The following is an 18,352-nucleotide window of genomic DNA, read 5'->3' as shown; positions in this document are numbered from 1 at the left end:
AATAATAATAATAATAATAATTCCTTTCCAATTTGTGCCAGGGGCTCTATAGTATGCCAAATCAATCAGTTTATAACTACAGCTATCAAAAGCCTATCTTTTAAGAACATAAAATACGGGAAGGTCTCAAAGTGAACTGGGGGAATTGGTGGTTTACAAAATTTGCTTCTTTTCAAACAATTCTGCCTTGAAACAGCACCAGAAACCTAAAATTAACATTGTAAAATTTCATTCTGAAAACAGCCACTTTAAAAGAAAAGAAAAGAAAAAAGATTTTTTCAATTTAAGAAAGAACTTTTTATTTTTGTATTTAGTCTTTCAGATAACAAAACCCTAGACTGGAGTCAAGAGGTCCCATCTAATCCAGTCATTTTACAGACAAAGAAACTTCCGTCTACAGAGATGATGAGACTTGCCCAGGTCACAGGGCTAACTCTTTGGAGCCTACAGTGGAACCTAGGCATTCCGGTCAGCTCTTTCCACACCTGGTAGAAGGGCAAGAGGTCCTGCACACATCCACCACTACTCTCTAGCAATTCTTCCTAAGGCTTATGTTCCCAGATGCTGTCATGGCTGTGCACATCATGCACTGCGTACATCTGGGCATCAACCACAGTGGACACTAGATTTACACACGTTTTATGACAATGCCCTGGCCACTGGCAGAAGAAGTGCTGTGCTGGGACAATAGCTCATGAAGCCAAGAGATCTTAGAGGGACACGAGTTGCCTGCCAATCACTTTCAACCCTAGAGGCCACATTGCACACACACACAAATCCCCCAAACTCATTTTTTTCCCTTTAAACTCTATCCCTCCTTTGAGCCAATGCCGACTTTAAAGAGAAAAAGGCAAAATGAGCAAAGCAATTGAGAGATTTATTTTAAAAGAAAACTTCCAGGGAATGTGCCCTGTGCTTCACCTTGGGAGCTACTTCCAGCCCAAGTGCCCACATCATCAGTGTCTGCAATCCTGTGATCCCTGATGTCCAGAAATCATGATCCCAAAGCACTGAACGATCCCCAAATCAAGAAAGAACAGTTAAATTACATGTAGTATACTGTGTTAAGAAAAGAAAGTGTATTATTATTATATTTTATAATGGTTTTCAACCAGTATTGACATAGAAAAAAAGGGGGTTTTCTGGCTAATGAGAAAACTTCTATTCCCTGAGCATCCCAACTAACTGAGGGTGTTATTATAAACAGACTGCTGTTTCTAGACAATCAAGTTTAGCGTTATCTAACTTGCCAAGAAGAATCTAAACCAATCAAAGAAAAGATCTGCCCTCTTAACATTAAATGTGATTTTTTTCATTCTTAGAAACAATAAAAAAGTCTGTATTACATAAAATCACACATATATTAGAAAAAAACAAATGATTAATTTCCAATCTTTCTATGTAATTGTTAGCTGCTCTTTGGGTCAATTAAATACTAAAACAATAAATTAAGATTGCTTTAGCAGAGAATAGATAGGTAAATAGTTGAAATAATACGGCAGGGTGTTTCCATTCTGCTGGACTGCATGCTCTCATAATCCACAACACTGGATGTTTCAGGGGATACTTTCCAGTCCAACTACGGGAGTACTCAGTTTCTACGACCCTGGGTAAACCTGGCACATACTGGTCAAAACTTCCAAAGGCCCAGCTCAGAATCAGAGGTCTATGTCAGGCAGCAAGTGATATATTTTGGTAGGAAAGCAGTCAAATTTACTAATTCAATGACCCCAATATGTGACTTTTCCTGAAAGAAAAGAGAAGGCTCAGCAAAGATAAAAGTAATAATAGCAAAACAATGAAAGTGCTAAATAGGAGATGAAGGACTTGGTTTAAGAAGAAATAAGGGGGAAAAAAATCTTTCTGGTTAGGAAACCAGTGATTTCTCCAAGTTAATTTTTAAGAAAAGAAACGTTTTTTCAGAATGTTCTATCACAGAAACCAATGAAAACGGACTCCATATTCTAACTTTTGTACCTTTATCCATATGAAAAAGTAAACTATTTTCGCTAATTTGCTCAGCCCCTGGAAAGTCTGTAGTGCCTCTGCTACACGGCTAAAACCGCGTGTAGGCATTTCGCTGCTGCTGCTGTTGTAACGGCTGCTGTACTTGCTGCTGCTGCAGGCGAATCTGCTGCGAATAAGGGTCTTCCAGGGATTTTACAAATATGGTGGTTCTGGGACCAGTCTTCCATACAATGCCGTTGGCGTCTTTCACAGAAGACTCCACTGTAATGTTGTGTGTGCCAAGGATAGCAAAGTTCAACAGGAATTGAGTACTGAAGTAATCATTATGAGGCTCAACCCTCTGCTCCATCTCATTGGTCATATTGTCAATGGGTATCTGGAATGAAAAACATCGTTAAAAAATAACAATAGCTAACGTTTACTGAGTGCATGCTGTGAGCTAGGACCTGTTTTAAGTGCTATTTCAATCCTTGCAAACAACCAAAAGGTAGGTACTAATATTAACCTTGTTTCATGAATGAGGAAGCTGAGGTGGGGAGGTTAAGTAACTTCTCCAAGGTCATACAGCTAATGAGTGGTGACGTTGGTACCTGAACCCAGGCAGGCTAACTCCAAAGCGTGCACTCTTAATATCAGGTGACACTGCCTCCTCACTAGAAGGAGATTGAGTAGAAGGAGCTTTCTCAACCCCTTCTGATGCTGGCCTTTCTGCTTTGTGAAGCAGTTCAGAACATGCCACCCCAAATACACTGCTGTGGCATAGTGATTATTTTGAGCTAAGGGCACTTGAAAAACAACAGATACAGAAAGGGCTTTCTGACCTGTCCCTTTTTACCTAAAAACATAAATAAAATTTTCCATGAGAAAGGTAAACCTCCCTGCACCAAAAAAGAGAAGACTATCACCAGAGACTGGGAATCGATGTCGAGATGGATCTGTACAAACCAACCTAAGAAAATAACCCGTATCTTCCACTAGTCTCTCCCAATGCCCCAACAGATCTCCTAGTCATTTTACTTACTGTCCCTAGCCCCAAACCCTCTGTCTTGCTATTTTGTCAGGAATTTATCGTCTGTGTGTCTAAAAGGTATCTAAGCTTTCTGTTCTGGTCACTTCTTCAGGTCTTCATCCTCCTGTGAAGACTCCCATATATACGTAAAATTCTAATAAAACTGGAATGCTTTTCTCCTGTTAATCTGCCTTAAGGTCAGTTCAATCTTAGGCCTAGCTGGAGACCCTAAGAGGGTAAAAGAGAAATTTCTCCTCCCCTCTCCTTGTTCACCCAACCCCAACTCCAATTCCCATCTTTCTTTAACCTGTGAAGAGATATTCTAAAGAAACTGGATGCAACCACCTGTTTCAGTGAGTTTAAAATCTGAAAGACTGAAAAAGAACATAATGCTATGCAAATATATGGTTTTTCCCCTCCTAGCTAGTCTGATTTTATATTACTTAAGTAATGTAGTGATTCTTCCCTCCTTTAACAAATTAACTTTTGAACTTGCATGTTGCTTACTTAAAAATCAGTGTCTTGTTCAGATGGGCAGTACAACATATTATGAAACACAGATTTATGAATTCATTTATGTATTTAGCTAGATACTCATACCTTCGGTCCTTCAAAGGACAGAGTAACACCTGCAGGTGTATCTCTTCTTATACCCAAGATGAAGTATGTCAAGAGAGACACTTATTCTCAGAATGCATATAGAGGTAATCAGAATGAATATTTGATTAGATTGCTCTATGTTTATGTGTGTATTTCTCTTGTGTAATTAATTATATAAATGTGCCCTGAAGCTTCGTGTCTCAATAAGCAGTTATCGTGAGGTCAGTTTTCCAGAGACACTGATCTGTAACATTAATGAAATGAAGTCACCACAAATTCAAGATCTTAAAATTTTTATAAGTCCTTTTTTGTTTTTTGTTTGCACATTCAACTTTTGTAGGATTTTTATTTCCCTAAAGAATATGTACACCAAACAAGAACTTCCTTAAAAGGACCAGAAATAGGCCTAGTAAACAACCTGATTACTCTTAACGCATGATGCATTTTAAGTTGCAAACTCACTGCAAGTAACATTACAAAGCAATCATGTACTACCTAGCTTATTACGTCAACTTCCTGACTTTAACAAGTGCCTCCGGAGAGGTAAGTCAACAATGAGAAGACCAGTAGTACTTCTCGACTTGAATGGTTTTTTTAAAAACAGTAGAAATCACTATATACAAGAACAAAGAGAATCATGGTTGCTGTTCTTTCAAACTCAAAATGAGCAGAGAGCTGCAGACAGGGATAAGTTGACTATGTAAGTTCTCCTTATGATCTTCTGTGACAACAGAGATCATTGAAACATAAGAGAGTTGTACTAAATACAGTAAATTATTTTTTTCATTATTCACCAAATATCTACTGAATGGCTACATAAGGCGCCATGCTTTGTGCCCTCGAAGTCAAAAGAGAGGGAGAGAATGAAGGCTGAGCCTTCTTAGAGTAGGTACAGAGCCCCGGAGAGAGAGAGAAAGTTACCAAAGTAAGGAAAGTAGTGATGGCTTAAACCAGACCTTCCCTTGGCCTTTTAGCCTAAAACCACCAAAGAGAATAAAATGCTCTCATTGTATATCTTTACTGATACCCCTTTCCTTGCTCTGGACCTCAGTTCAAGAATGCACACAAATAAGCTCAGACGTAACCAATCTGGACATTTAAACAACTCTGTTCATACAACTGTGCACTCGTTCACTTGTTCCATTTACTGTGAATAAACCACCAAGGAATTAGAAAGAGATGTCTAAAGAAAGGAACATTCTACATTTGGAACGTTGGTGTTTCATGGGCACAGATTCAGAATCTTAGCTTTGCTTAACAAAGCAAGCATGATTTTGGTTAACCTACCTCATGACTTCTCAAAGTAGCAAATTTCTAGGGTTAAACCCTTAACGAAAGATTTTACTTCATCTGATCACTGTATGTCAATATAGTACACACTTTTTGGAACATGCTAAAATTTACTTAAAACAAAGTTAAAATAAATAGATGTGTTCTTTTGGGGTCAGGGGGTTAGGGAGAAGTTATTCCCCACTCCTGATGCTTCCCTCCCTGTGGAGGGACCTTTCATTAGATGAACAGTACTGGTCTCTATGGAAGAAGGTGCATCCTACTGATTCTAAGTTGTGGGGTGGGGACTGGGCCTGGGGAGCTAAGCACCTTCTCTCTGCCTTCTTCTTTGGGCTTCAGGGTACTGTTCATCCCAGTTTTATAGGGGCAGGCTCTTGTGTGTACTGACGGAGGCTGGTGTGAAAACTCAATTCAGAGCCACAAGGCTAGGCAGTCCTTGCTGCCAGGCACCTGAGCTAGGTTTCTCCCCAGCTCTAACAGTAGTGACACTCATATTTTGATCTCTGCCTGCCTGGATGCTTTGTCTATCAACTGGTTTGGGCAGGGAAAAGAGAAGTGTTGTTTATCAGCCCACTTACACCCTAATATGTACTTTTAACTTATGTCCATCTGATCCCTTGCGAGGTATAACTACAATCTGCTTAACCATGAGAAACACCGGAAAACTTCCATCAATGAGTTGATAAAACCTGCATCACAACTCTGCCTCTTTTCTAAATTACCTTGTAGTCTTGTCCGGATTTACTCTGCAGTGTGGAAGAAACATTCAGACAGACAGACTGAATTTTGCGGAAGAGTCCTGGTTTAGATCCGTGCTGGACCACTCCCTCTACCTTCAGCGCCAGTTGCTGGTTATTCTGGACAGCAATGGGTTCAGCAGGGTTCCGGGGGGATGGTGACAGGGCAAGCTGGAAAGCCAACATTAAAATAAATGCTAACAACCAAAAGCAAGCTTCCTTCCAACAAACATGTCTGTGCTAATCGTTGATTATAGATTAAAACGTCACTTGTACACACACAGGCACAGGCACGCACGCATACACACACACACACACACACACACACACACCCACAATGACCTGACTGTGCTGGGACAACCAGACAGCTGTACCTTTAAAGTCAAGAGTTCCTTATCCTTAATGCCTCCTTTTAAATACCACTGTTTTTTTTTTTTTTTTTTTTTTTTTTTTTAAACCCCCAGCCCCAGTTCTGTTTGAGGGGAACAGAGGATTAGAGAATAGCAAGGGCACTGTTCTCCCAATTTCTGAGGTGGGGCATTTCTCTGACAATGAACCAACTCTAGTATGGAAATGCACTATATAAATTTTCATGTCCAGCTGCTGTCTCTATGGTCTTAGGTAATTTAAATAAACTAAATTCAAATGTAAATGAATCTAGAATTCTAGGATTACATACACTATCAAGTCAGCATGGTATAAAAGTCAATTTCCGCAAATAAACCAAATGACATTTTTAACCTCTCAGTTTTTCTTTAAAAACATATTAAGAATCCTAAATACCCTTTAATTAAAGAAAGCACAAATCTTGCTTAAATAAAAATACGGAACAAACTGGGTCGTTCTGATAAAGTTGTTGAGCCACTAAACCCTGGAGACATCTTACCTTAGGACTTCTTATCTATATAATCAATTTTCCTTGTTATTCAGGTCATTTTGAAATGGAATGCTCTATTATTTGTAATCAAAAACATTCAAATGGATGCACTGAAGACATTTACTGATAGGGATAATCCAGGGAATCTCTTACAAATGACAATTTCCCCCCTTTCCCAACAATTTCATTCTTTGAATCAAAATAGCTTTTGAATTTTGAGTGGCTTAAATATTTTAAAATACTGACTCTACTCATTGCCCAGATCCTCAAAATTTGTTATTTGAAGACAAAAGTGCTTTGGAGATAGGGCTGGTGATGTTTTACTGGACCTGATTCATTCTAAGTTGGGTTTAAATAGTTTGATCAGACATGGACTCAGCTCAAGATCCTTGTGGGCTACTATGAGGAACAGCACTCAACTCATTCTTGACAGGGATTGAGTTCGAGGTACCCAAATGCCTGTCACACTGCATTTAGCACTATGAGGAAAGAAAGGAGAGGAGAGGGTTTAACTCCCAAATCACTTGTTGAAGGGAGGAAAGGCTTACAACTGAGGAGTATAAGTTCTGTCTAAACCAAAGGTAAGATCCTGAAGCAGAGCTATGCCCCCTATAATCTTCAGAAGAAGGTATTAAACTATATTAAACCTGAGTGTTCTTCCTATATTACCTTGATGCTGGTAGACTGCAGTTTCTGGAAAAAATATCTCTGAAATGAAAGAGGAACTTTCAGCAAAGAAATGATGGCATTGCAGAGGCATGCTGTATGCTGGGGAAAAAAAAGAAAAATCAAATGAAAATTTCCAAATTTCATCAACAAATAGTTACTTTCAGGAAGAAGTGTAAAAACTACAAATGCTCATAAAATTACTACAAAAGTACACACCAATCAGGTTAAGAGACATAACACTCAGGAACTGCATACATTTGTCAAATCACTCATGTCAAGGAGGACAATTACAGATTTTTACTTTATTGTGAAATATATTCAATAAAAAATGACAGAGAAAACCCACACTCCTCAAGACAAAGCAATGTGCAAAGTTTGTGTTTCTATAGAGCTTAGAGCTATTAGACATATATAGTTATTTTAGATACTAAAATATAAAGTAACTATCACGTGACAAAACATGATAAAGAGCATGTATATGGTAAAAAATCAAAGCAAAATATTGACATCTGAGGCTCGAGTCCGAATCCCCGTGGAACCTTGGCTTGGAACTGCCTCATTCTTCATCCCATCTCTACCAGGTGGCCTCCCTGTCCATGTGGCCATGAGTCTCCAGAGAGTGAGCAACGGTGGAAACTTACTGGAATTCAGATTACAGATTACCATATAGTCCAACTCTATAGATCACTGAAACTTAAATAAAACACCTTTCTAAAATCTATTTCACAAATTTAACTGAGTTTTGAAAATCCCAGCTTAACTGCAGAGGAATAGAACTATTCTAATGAATCTTTTGAGTTTTAGTGAAAGGGGTCATAGAACCAGAATTTAAGAATTCAAAGATTTTATTTATTTATTTGTTTATTTTCAACTACTTTCTTGAGGTACCACTGACATGCAAAAAGCTGGACATATTTAATGCATACTACTTAATCAGTCTGGAGATAAGTATACACCTGTGATACCATCAAAGATATTTTAAAGATCAACCAGTCTAACCCTCAATTTTGCTGATGACACAGGTCACCCAGACAGCTAATGGAACAAGCTGGGACTGGAACCTAGGTCACCTGACTAGGTCACTCAGTGATTTTGTTTTATTTCACCAATGATTTGCAAACTTAATAGAAAAAAGAAATTACAGTACCAGAACACCTGTAACTTTGGGTGACCCAGAACCGTTCCTGCTTGGTCTACCATCCCCTCCTCAGTCTACTCCTCTCTCAGTGGCCCCCAAAATACCACAGGCTGAAAACTATTCCTCTATACAGTGCTGTCTGTCCTTTTAAGTTTGTGCTTCCAAGCAGGGTATCACCTAGTGCCTCTGCTATAAACATTTTTTTTAAAGTAGGGCATTAAGGCTAAAAGCCAGAAGAATCCATTCCTCATCGGTTTCAGATCACCGAACATTCTGTGCCTGACAGACTCCTAATATAAATGCCAGGTCTATTACTTGAGATAACCACAACACGGATTTAGAGACACTGGGTCTACTCAGGTTTAACTGCTAAAACAGCACTATTCATCTTCTTGCAACAAGGGATCTGAGATGCATTTGCACGGACTTCCTACTTGTGGTGGAACCTTTGATGCCACAACAGTATTAAGGAGAAACATCTTTAAAGGGTGGATTTAGAGGACCACAAGTGTCCTCTCAGGCTGTTCCTGGGCAAAAAGGTACCATTTTCCCTTTTAAAAGAATAGATGCAGATTTTGCAATTCCCCACTGGGAAAGCAGGACTGCCTCTGAGACTACTAGCCCCTTGGGCACTCTTCAACACGTATGTTAGTTGCAGATTACTATCAAAGTAACAGTCTGGAGATGTGAAATCACATATCATGATTAGTAAACCAGTAAGAGGACTATCCCATCATGAATACTGCCTTCATTGCCAAACCGAATACTTTTCAGCCTTTGTATTTTTTGACACTTCTGTGGCACCTGATAATGTTCTTCTTCCATGAAATTCCACTTAACGGCCCCTGCCCTCACTTCTGATTCTTCCCTTCTCCACCTTCTTTCCTAAGATTCTCCTCCTTTGTATGTTCCTTCAGTGTTGATGCTCTCCTTAGTCCTTTTGTCTTCTCAGTCCATTTGTTCTTCACAGGCAGTTTTCTTCACTCCCAGGACTTTAAGAATCTGTATGCTCATGACGCCTCAACTTTACATGCATCCCAGCCTGTCTCCTTCTGACACCAAACCTATTATCTAACTGCCAATGTTTAACATGTTTAAAAATGAAACCACCTTCTTCCACTATCCCTCTGTATTCTGTCTCAGTCAAGGATCAACCATTTGTGTACCTGGTCACCTAAGCTGGAAACCCAGAGGTCATGTCTCCATCCTCTCACATCTAATTTGAAGAAAACAAAAAACAAACAAAAAACCGAAACCAAGCCTTGAAAATATTACACCTAAATAATCTTTCTTATGTATCTGTTCTTCTCATTCTTGCTCCCACTTTATCAATTTGGTCCCTACCTTGGATTACTGCAGAAGTCTTGTAACCACTTTTCTTTCCTTTAATTTCATGCCTTCCAGGACATTACCTGTTCTGTTTCTACATAACAATAGTGTACAGTCTTAGCTTAACCACTTCTCTCCCACACCCATTTAAAATTCCTAAAGAGTGCCCCCATTGTCTATGAGATAAAGTCCAAACTCCTTAAGACTGTGTTAAAAGCCTTTTGTCATCTGTCCTCCACTGACCTCTCTAGTCCTGAGCCTGCACATTATGCTGCAGCAATAACACACTGTTCCCAGAAGACATCATGCTATTTCATGCCTCTGCCTTTTTTTTTTTTTTTAAATAAATTTATTTATTTATTTATGGCTCCGCTGGATCTTCATGGCTGCTTTGGATCTTCGTTGCTGCACGAGGGCTTTCTCTAGTTGCAGCGAGCGGGGGCTACTCTTCGCTGTGGTACACGGGCTTCTCACTGAAGTGGCTTCTCTTGTTGCGGAGCACAAGCTCTAGGTTTGCGGGCTTCAGTAGTTGTGGAAAGTAGGCTCAGCAGTTGTAGTTCGTGGGCTCTAGAGCGCAGGCCCAGTAGCTGTGGCGCACGGGCTTAGTTGCACCGCAGCATGTGGGATCTTCCTGGACCAGGGCTCGAACCCATGTCCCCTGCTTTGGCAGGTGGATTCTTAACCACTGCGCCACCAAGGAAGTCCTCATGCCTCATGTTGTTCTCTGGCTGAAATTCTCTACACCTCCTTATCTGCCTGAAAAACTCATATGCAAATACCTCTTCTCTCTGATGTGCACCCTCACCCCATTTCCCCTATCCTTTGACATGAATTACTTTCTCTTTTGTGCTACAATTCTACTTTGTGCAGACCTCTATTACTGCATATATATTGTATTGTATTTGTTTACAAAATCTTTCTTATCAGACTATGAACAACTTGAGGGAAGAGCCTTTGTCATTTTTCTATTCACAGGATTCAATAAATACTTGTTAAACTGAATTTTGGGTTCAGAAAGTATCAAATCTATAAAATACAATTTGGAAAGGGAGAAAAGGGAATCAACATTTATTAACCACTCCTTATATGCCAGGCCAGGCACTGTGCCAGGCATTAGGCATTATTCCATTTAAACTTCACAAAAACCCTATGAGGTAGATATTTTTCCATATCACAGAAAAGCGTATTAGAAATTTGTCTAAAATCACGCCTGCTGAGTGGCAGAGGTAGAATTTGACCCTAGGGCTCTTTTCTCTATATTGCATACCTACTGGGCAGAAATGTCCCATTCTTTCCATTAGACGCAGTGGATTGATCTCTCTCAAACTCAAGGTACTATCTGGCATCTATTTAATTTCCTAGGGTGGAGCTTAGAGGAAATACATGTAAATAATTTAATCAATGTCTCACATAAATATGTCTACTTCCTACAAAGATAATCCTTACAATCTTCCCTAGCAACCAATCTCAGTATCAAACAGCTACCTGTGTCATTTCAATTCAGCAAATATGTACTGACAATCTTATGTGGAAAGCAGTGTGCAAAGGAAAGTATCTAACCTTAAAATCTAATTTAACTCTTTAATGACACATCCTGTCAATTTCTTCTAGAACACCTGATAAATGGTGAGTTCAGAATGAGAACAGCAGGAGGCAGAAGAGTGCTACAGGAAATACCAGTATCCAATGTGTAGGCAGGGCAAGAGAAACTCTCCAAGGTGTAAAGTTCAAAGACAGTGCTATGGACTGAATGTGCTGTTGTCTCTAAATTCACATGTTGAAGCCCTAACTCCCAATGTGTTGATATTTGGAGGAGGGCCTTTGGGAGGTCATTAAGTTTAGATGAGGACATGAGGGTGGGGCCCCTGTGATGGGATCAGTGCCCTTATGAGAAGGAGAGAAGAGAGCCCCTCTCTCTCTAACACGTGAGGACACAGCAAGAAAGCAGCAGTTGGCAAGTCAGTGAGAGACCCCTCACCACATTAACAAATTGGTTGGCACCCTGAGTCTGGACTTCCCAGCCTCTAGAATTGTAAGAAATGTCTGTTGTTTAAGCCACTATGTCTATTTTGTTATAGGAACCTGAGCTCAATGCAAGACTGGAGAATGGCCAGACAGGGAGGAGGAAATCTGGGTGAGAGTGTCAGTCTGTCCTGTGACTGGGAAGTCAGGGGATAAACAGCAGGTATTCAACAGTGCCAAAGGCAGCAGATTCAGTAGGCTAAGTGGACATGAGTATTAAAGGACAACAGTAGCATCACCTGGCAGGAACTGATTTACTGATAGTCAGAAAATAAGCCCAGTTCTTTCTATTTTAATTGGCCAATAGTTTTCAACCCTGGTGGCATGACAGAATCACCTGGGAGCTTTTAAAATACTAATGTCTGGGCCTCCCAGAGATTCAAAGATAACTGGCCTGGGGTGGGGCCTGGATATTGATTTTTTAAAAAATAGCTTCCAAAGTGATTCTAATGTTTAGCCAAGGTTGAGAACAATTGCAACATTAGTTAAATTGTTAAAAAAGGGGAAAAAAAAGTTTTATCTGCATTCTGGTAGAGCAGATTTGACATGTTAGTGTGACTATGTAGCAGCTACAGATGTGATAAGTGCTTTCATGGATTATCTCATTTCATCCTCACAACAATACTATGATGTAGGTACTGTACTAACCCTGTTAAAAAACAGGCACAGAGGAAACAGTCACAGACAGGTTAATGTGTTGAAGTCACACACAGTAAGTGCCAGAGACAGATAAAAACTCACTTCCACATAATACAAATCAATAAAACAAATGTGACTTGCCATATAAGAAACAGGTGTATATTTCCGATTGAGTGATTCCACCTCCTCCAAGACATGATTATATACAGACATCATTCTTCTCTCATATTCACTATCAGCATGGGCTGCTCCTGTAGATCCATATTCCTGGAAACTGAAGTCAAAAATTAATATCAATCAATCAACCAAAATAGTAATTAATTTAATGTCAAAATGTGTCAGGTACTTTCCACACACTCTCATTTAATCTTTAAAATAATGAAGTAGGCACTGTTATTTCCATTTCACAGATGAGAAAACTGAGGCTTGGAGATGTTAAGTAATTTGCCTTCAGTCACACAACTAGTAAGCGACAAGCCAGAATTCAAATCCAGACCTGACTTCAAATTATACAAGTCTTAATCACTTTGGTTGTTAGCTAGTATAAAAATGTTTAATTAAACCTTGTCTCTGACATGAGGTGAAAGAGACATAAGGCATTTGAAAAGGTAAATGATCAATAAAGTCAGCAGACAAGTGCCAAATAACCAGTAAAGATATGCAAGTAATCAGAATATAGAGGGAGCTGAGGAATGCCACAGAAGAGATCGGTCTTGGACAAATCACTACGCAAGTAGCATGGAGAAGATTTGAAGAGATGGAAAGTTTGGAGGGCATTCATAACTGGAGAAATGGCATGAATCTAAAGCAAGCAGGTGAAATGCACAAGAAAGTTCAGCAGGGAACTAGCATATAGAGCATGCTGAAAAAAGTTTTACCTAGATTTCTTTTTCTTCTACTGCCTCAAACCCAAAGACATTTCTGAAAGTATTTCTAAATGGGAAAAGGTGGCAAACTCCTGCATTCTAACTAAACTTCAAGAGGGTTATTTGAAAATGCAATACAGGTAACTTAACTATGTTGGGTTAACACTATTCTTATTATTCCCTTATTATCATTTTAACGCCTATTATGTGCAAGGTACTTCAGCTGGGTACTTTACGTAGGTTTTCATTTAACCATTACAACCACTCTAAGAGACAGCCATTATTACTTACCTATAGTTTATGCATATGTGCCTCAGGGAGACGAAAGAACATGTCTATATTCATACTCACTCCTAGGTGTATGTACATGTGTATCTGCCTGGCTCCAAAGCTTTGTTCCCTACTCTGTACTATATCTTAAGTTCTATTAAGACAAGAACTGAACCTCATTTAGTGATAGGCTTTAAGGAAAACTATACCACACAATAAAGTATAAAGATTTAAAAGTCTCTGACAAAGTGACCTGCTAATAAAAGGGTATAAAATCAGAATATACTGTTCCACCTTCTACAAAAGGAGTATTCCTTTATTTATTTTAAATAAACTTTACTGAGATATAAATTAGAAAATCGCAAAAATGCACCCTTCCTAGTCAATCCCTACTTGTGGCCCCCAGCAACCAGATTAGCTTTCTATCACTGTAAATGAGATGTTTCCTAATATTGGATATGTAATATTATATGTAATACTTTGTGTCTGGTTTCCTTTACAGCACAACATTTTTGAGTCATTAATGTGTTCTGCATATTTCAACAGATCATCCATCTATATTGCTGAGTAATATTCCACTGTATGAACATACTACAATTTATCTACCCACTCACCTGTTGAGACATTTGGCTCTTTCCAGTTTTTGTTGTTACAAATAAAGCTGCTAAGAAAATCTGTGTACAGGCCTCTGTGGAAATATGTTTTCATTTCTCTTAAGTAAGTAGAAATAGAACTGGTGGTCATATGGTAACTGCCAGTTTTCCAAAGTGGCTGAATCACTTTGCAGTCCCCAAAATGTATGAATTCAAGCTCTTCCACATCTAACATTTGGTATTAAAGGGCTTTTTAACTTTAGCTATTCTAGTGGGTGTTAGTTGTATCTCACTGTGATTTTAATTTGTATTTTTCTGATACCTAATGATGTTAAGCATCTTTTCATGTGCTTATTGGAATTAACATATCTTCTTTTTTGACGTGTCTGTTCAAATCTCTTGTCAATTCTTCAAAATTGGGTTATCTTGAGTTGTATGGTTTTCTTAATATTCTGATAGAATATGTTTGAGAGTATTTCACCCTGCAACCAATCTTTTCATTTTCTTAATGGCATCTTTCAAAGAGCAGAAGTTTAAAATTTTAAATCCAATTAAACAAATTTTTCTGTACAGTAACTGCTGTTTGTGTCCTGAAAAAAAAAATCCTTGCTGATCTCAAGGTCATGAAGATTTTCTCCCAAGTAGTATTCTAGAAAGTTTGGAATTTTATCTTTTACAGTTTGATCTGTGATACACTTGGAATTAATTTTTATATATGGTGTGAGGTTAAGGTCAAGATTCTTTCCCCCCATACAGCGTGTTCCAGCACAATCTGTTGAAAAAACAGATTGTCATCTTTGTCAAAACTCAAGTAATACTCCTATGTATCTATTTTGGTCTCTCTATTCTACCCTCAAGCCAATATCACATTGTCTTAATTACTGGAGCTTTATACTAAGTCTTGAAATCTTTAGCAAGTCCTCAACTTTAGTTTTTTTCCTTTATTTTACAATATGGTGAATTACACTGATTGGTTTTCTAATATCAAACCTAGAATTTCCAGAATAAACCCTACTTGGTTTTAATGTATTATCCTTTAGAGTTTTGTTAGGTTCAATTTGTACATGTTTTGTTAAAGATTTTTAAGTCTATGTAGAATATCTGAATTTTTCCTGTTCACCTCAACTATCACATCTATTGGCACAAAGTTATTTATTCCTTTAATATGCTTTTAATATCTATGGGATTTGTGATGGTACTCTTATTTCATTTCTAATATTGGTAATTTGTGTTCTCTTATTTCCTTGTTCAGAGTAGCTAGTTTTATCAACTTTACTGATCTTTTCAAAGAGCCAGCTTTTGGTTTCATTGTCTTTCTCTACCGTTTATTTATAATTTACTGATTAGCATTCTCATCTTTACTATTTCTTTCCTTCTAATTACTTTGAGGTTAATTTGCTCTTTTTCTTGCTTTAATATGATGAAACTAATGTTATTACTTTTAAACTTTCTTTTGTGTGTGTATGTATGCATTTAAAGTTATAAATTTCCCTCTAAGCTCTGTTTTAACTGCATCACACAAGTTTTGATATGTCGTGTTCTCATTTTCATTCAGTTTAACTTACTTTCTAATTTCCCTTGGGATTTTTTGACCAATTGGAATGTTTAGAAGTCTTGTTTAATTCCGAAACATTTAGGGATTTTCCAGAGATGATAACATATTCTACGTAGTTTCAATGCTTTTACATTTACTAAGAATTGTTTTGTAGCCCACCATATGGTTTACTTTGGTAAATTTTCCAAATGCGCTTGGAAAGAATGCGTATGCTGCTGTTGGTAGGGCATACAGGTCAATTAGGTCAAGTTGGCTGGTAGTGTTATTCAAGTCCTCTATATCCTAAGAAATCTTCTGCAAGTTGTTCTAGCAATTATTCAGAGGGGAGTGTTGAAAACTCCAACCATAATTGTGGATTTATTTCTCCTTTCAGTTGTCAGTTTTTGCTTCATATATTTGGAAGATGTCACTAAGTATATAAATGTTTAGAATTATGTCTTCTTGATGAACTGATCCCCTATTATGGTAAAATGTAGCTCTTTATCAAGTCTTTGTCCTGAAGTCCACTTTGTATGATACTGTCATGCCAGCTTTTAGGGTTACTTTTCCATCCTTTTGTTTACTTTTAATATATTTGTATCTTTGTATTTAAAGTGGGTTCACACATATGGTCACCTTATCTTTGATAATATACAATGGAAAAAGACAGCCTCTTCAATAAGTGGTGCTGGGAAAACTGGACAGCTACATATAAAGGAATGAAATTAGAACACTTCCTAACACCATATGCAAAAATAAACTCAAAATGGATTAAAGACCTAAATGTAAGGTCAGACACTATCAAACTCTTAGAGGAAAGCACAGGCAGAACACTCTATGACATAAATCACAGCAAGATTTTTTTTGACCCACCCCCTAGAGTAATGGAAATAAAAACAAAAATAAACAAATGAGACCTAATGAAACTTAAAAGCTTTTGCACAGCAAAGGAAACCACAAACAAGACAAAAAAGACAACCCTCAGAATGGGAGAAAATATTTGCAAATGAAGAAACTGACAAAGGATTATCTCCAAAATATACAAGCAGCTCCCCAGCTCAATATCAAAAAAACAAACAACCCAATCCAAAAATGGGCAGAAGACCTAAATAAACAATTCTCCAAAGAAGATACACAGATTGCCAATAAACACATGAAAGGATGCTCAACATCACTAATCATTAGAGAAATGCAAATCAAAACCACAAGGAGGACTACTGGGCATACACCCAGAGAAAACCATAATTCAAAAAGACACATGCACCCCAATGTTCATTGCAGCACTATTTACAATAGCCAGGTCATGGAAGCAACCTAAACGCCCATCGACAGACAAATGGATAAAGAAGTTGTGGTACATATATACAATGGAATATTACTCAGCCATAAAAAGGAACGAAACTGAGTCATTTGTTAAGACGTGGATGGATCTAGAGAAAGTCATAGAGTGAAGTAAGTCAGAAAGAGAAAAACAAATTTCGTATATTAATGCATGTATGTGGAACCTAGAAAAATGGTATAGATGAACCAGTTTGCAGGGCAGAAGTTGAGACACAGATGTAGAGGACAAACGTATGGACACCAAGGGGGGAAAACCCCAGGGGGATGGGGATGGTGGTGTGCTGAATTGGGCGATTGGGGTTGACATGTATACACTGATGTGTACAAAATTGATGACTAATAAGAATCTGCTGTATAAATAAAAATAATAATAATTTAAAAAGCAGATGATTAATACTTAAAAAACAAAACAAAACCACAGGAGGTATCACCTCACACCAGTCAGAATGGCCATCATCAAAAAGTCTACAAACAATAAATGCTGGAGAGGGTAGGGAGAAAAGGGAACCCTCTTGCACTGTTGGTGGGAATGTAAATTGATACAGCCACTATGGAGAACAACATAGAGGTTCCTAAAAAACTAAAAATAGAACTACCATATGACCCAGCAATCTCACTACTGGGCATATACCCTGAGAAAACCATAATTCAAAAAGAGACATGTACTACAATGTTCACTGTAGCACTATTTACAATAGCCAGGACCTGGAAGCAACCTAAATGTCCTTCAACAGATGAATGGACAAAGAAGATGTGGCACATATATACAATGGAATATTACTCAGCCACAAAAAGAAACGAAATTGAGTTATTTGTAGTGAGGTGGATGGACCTAGAGTCTGTCATACAGAGTGAAATAAGTCAGAAAGAGAAAAACAAATACCGTATGCTAACACATATATATGGAATCTAAAAAAAAATGGTTCTGATGAACCTAGGGGCAGGACAGGAATAAAGACGCAGACAAAGAGAATGGACTTGAGGACATGGGGAGGGGGAAGGGTAAGCTGGGACGAAGTAAGAGAGTAGCATTGACATATATACACTACCAAATATAAAACAGATAGCTAGTGGGAAGCAGCTGTATAGTAGAGAGATCAGCTCAGTGCTTTGTGACCACCTCGAGGGGTGGGATAGGGAGGGTGGGAGGGACACACAAGAGGAAGGGGATGTGGGGATATATGTATACATATGGCTGATTCACTTTTTTAAACAGCAGAAACTAACACAACATTGTAAAGCAATTATACTCCAATAAAGATGTTAAAAAAATAAGCAGCCCACAAAACCTCATAATAAACCTATGAATTAAGATGAGATATAAATAAATAAATAAATAATAAAGTGGGTTACTTGTGGTAAGCTTATAGTTGGGTTTTGCTTTTTTAGCTGTCTGATAATCTCTTTAGAGTAAGACTATCTACATTCATTGTAATAACTGGTATGACTGGGTATAAATCTACCATTTTG

The 18,352-nt window shown here is 38.1% G+C and overlaps 1 protein-coding gene across 3 annotated transcripts in view; it reads right to left on the bottom strand.

Annotated features, from left to right (window-relative positions):
• Nucleotides 1-856: 856 nt before the first annotated feature.
• INTS7 (integrator complex subunit 7) overlaps nt 857-18,352 on the bottom strand; it is an 88,826-nt gene continuing 71,330 nt past the window's right edge. For all 3 annotated transcript variants that reach the window (XM_059076073.2, XM_067032112.1, XM_067032115.1), the window contains exons 17-20: nt 12,420-12,552; nt 7,151-7,249; nt 5,590-5,775; nt 857-2,344 (exon numbers count right to left, since the gene is read on the bottom strand). In XM_059076073.2, coding sequence (XP_058932056.1) covers nt 2,057-2,344; nt 5,590-5,775; nt 7,151-7,249; nt 12,420-12,552 — 706 coding nt within the window. In that variant the 3' untranslated portion in view covers nt 857-2,056. The remainder of the gene's footprint in view (nt 2,345-5,589; nt 5,776-7,150; nt 7,250-12,419; nt 12,553-18,352) is intronic.

This window comes from Kogia breviceps, chromosome 1, assembly GCF_026419965.1.
Source record: "Kogia breviceps isolate mKogBre1 chromosome 1, mKogBre1 haplotype 1, whole genome shotgun sequence".
Taxonomy (NCBI): Eukaryota; Metazoa; Chordata; class Mammalia; order Artiodactyla; family Physeteridae; genus Kogia; species Kogia breviceps.
Note: the sequence above shows the minus strand (reverse complement) of the source record. Positions and strands in the feature narration are given on the sequence as shown.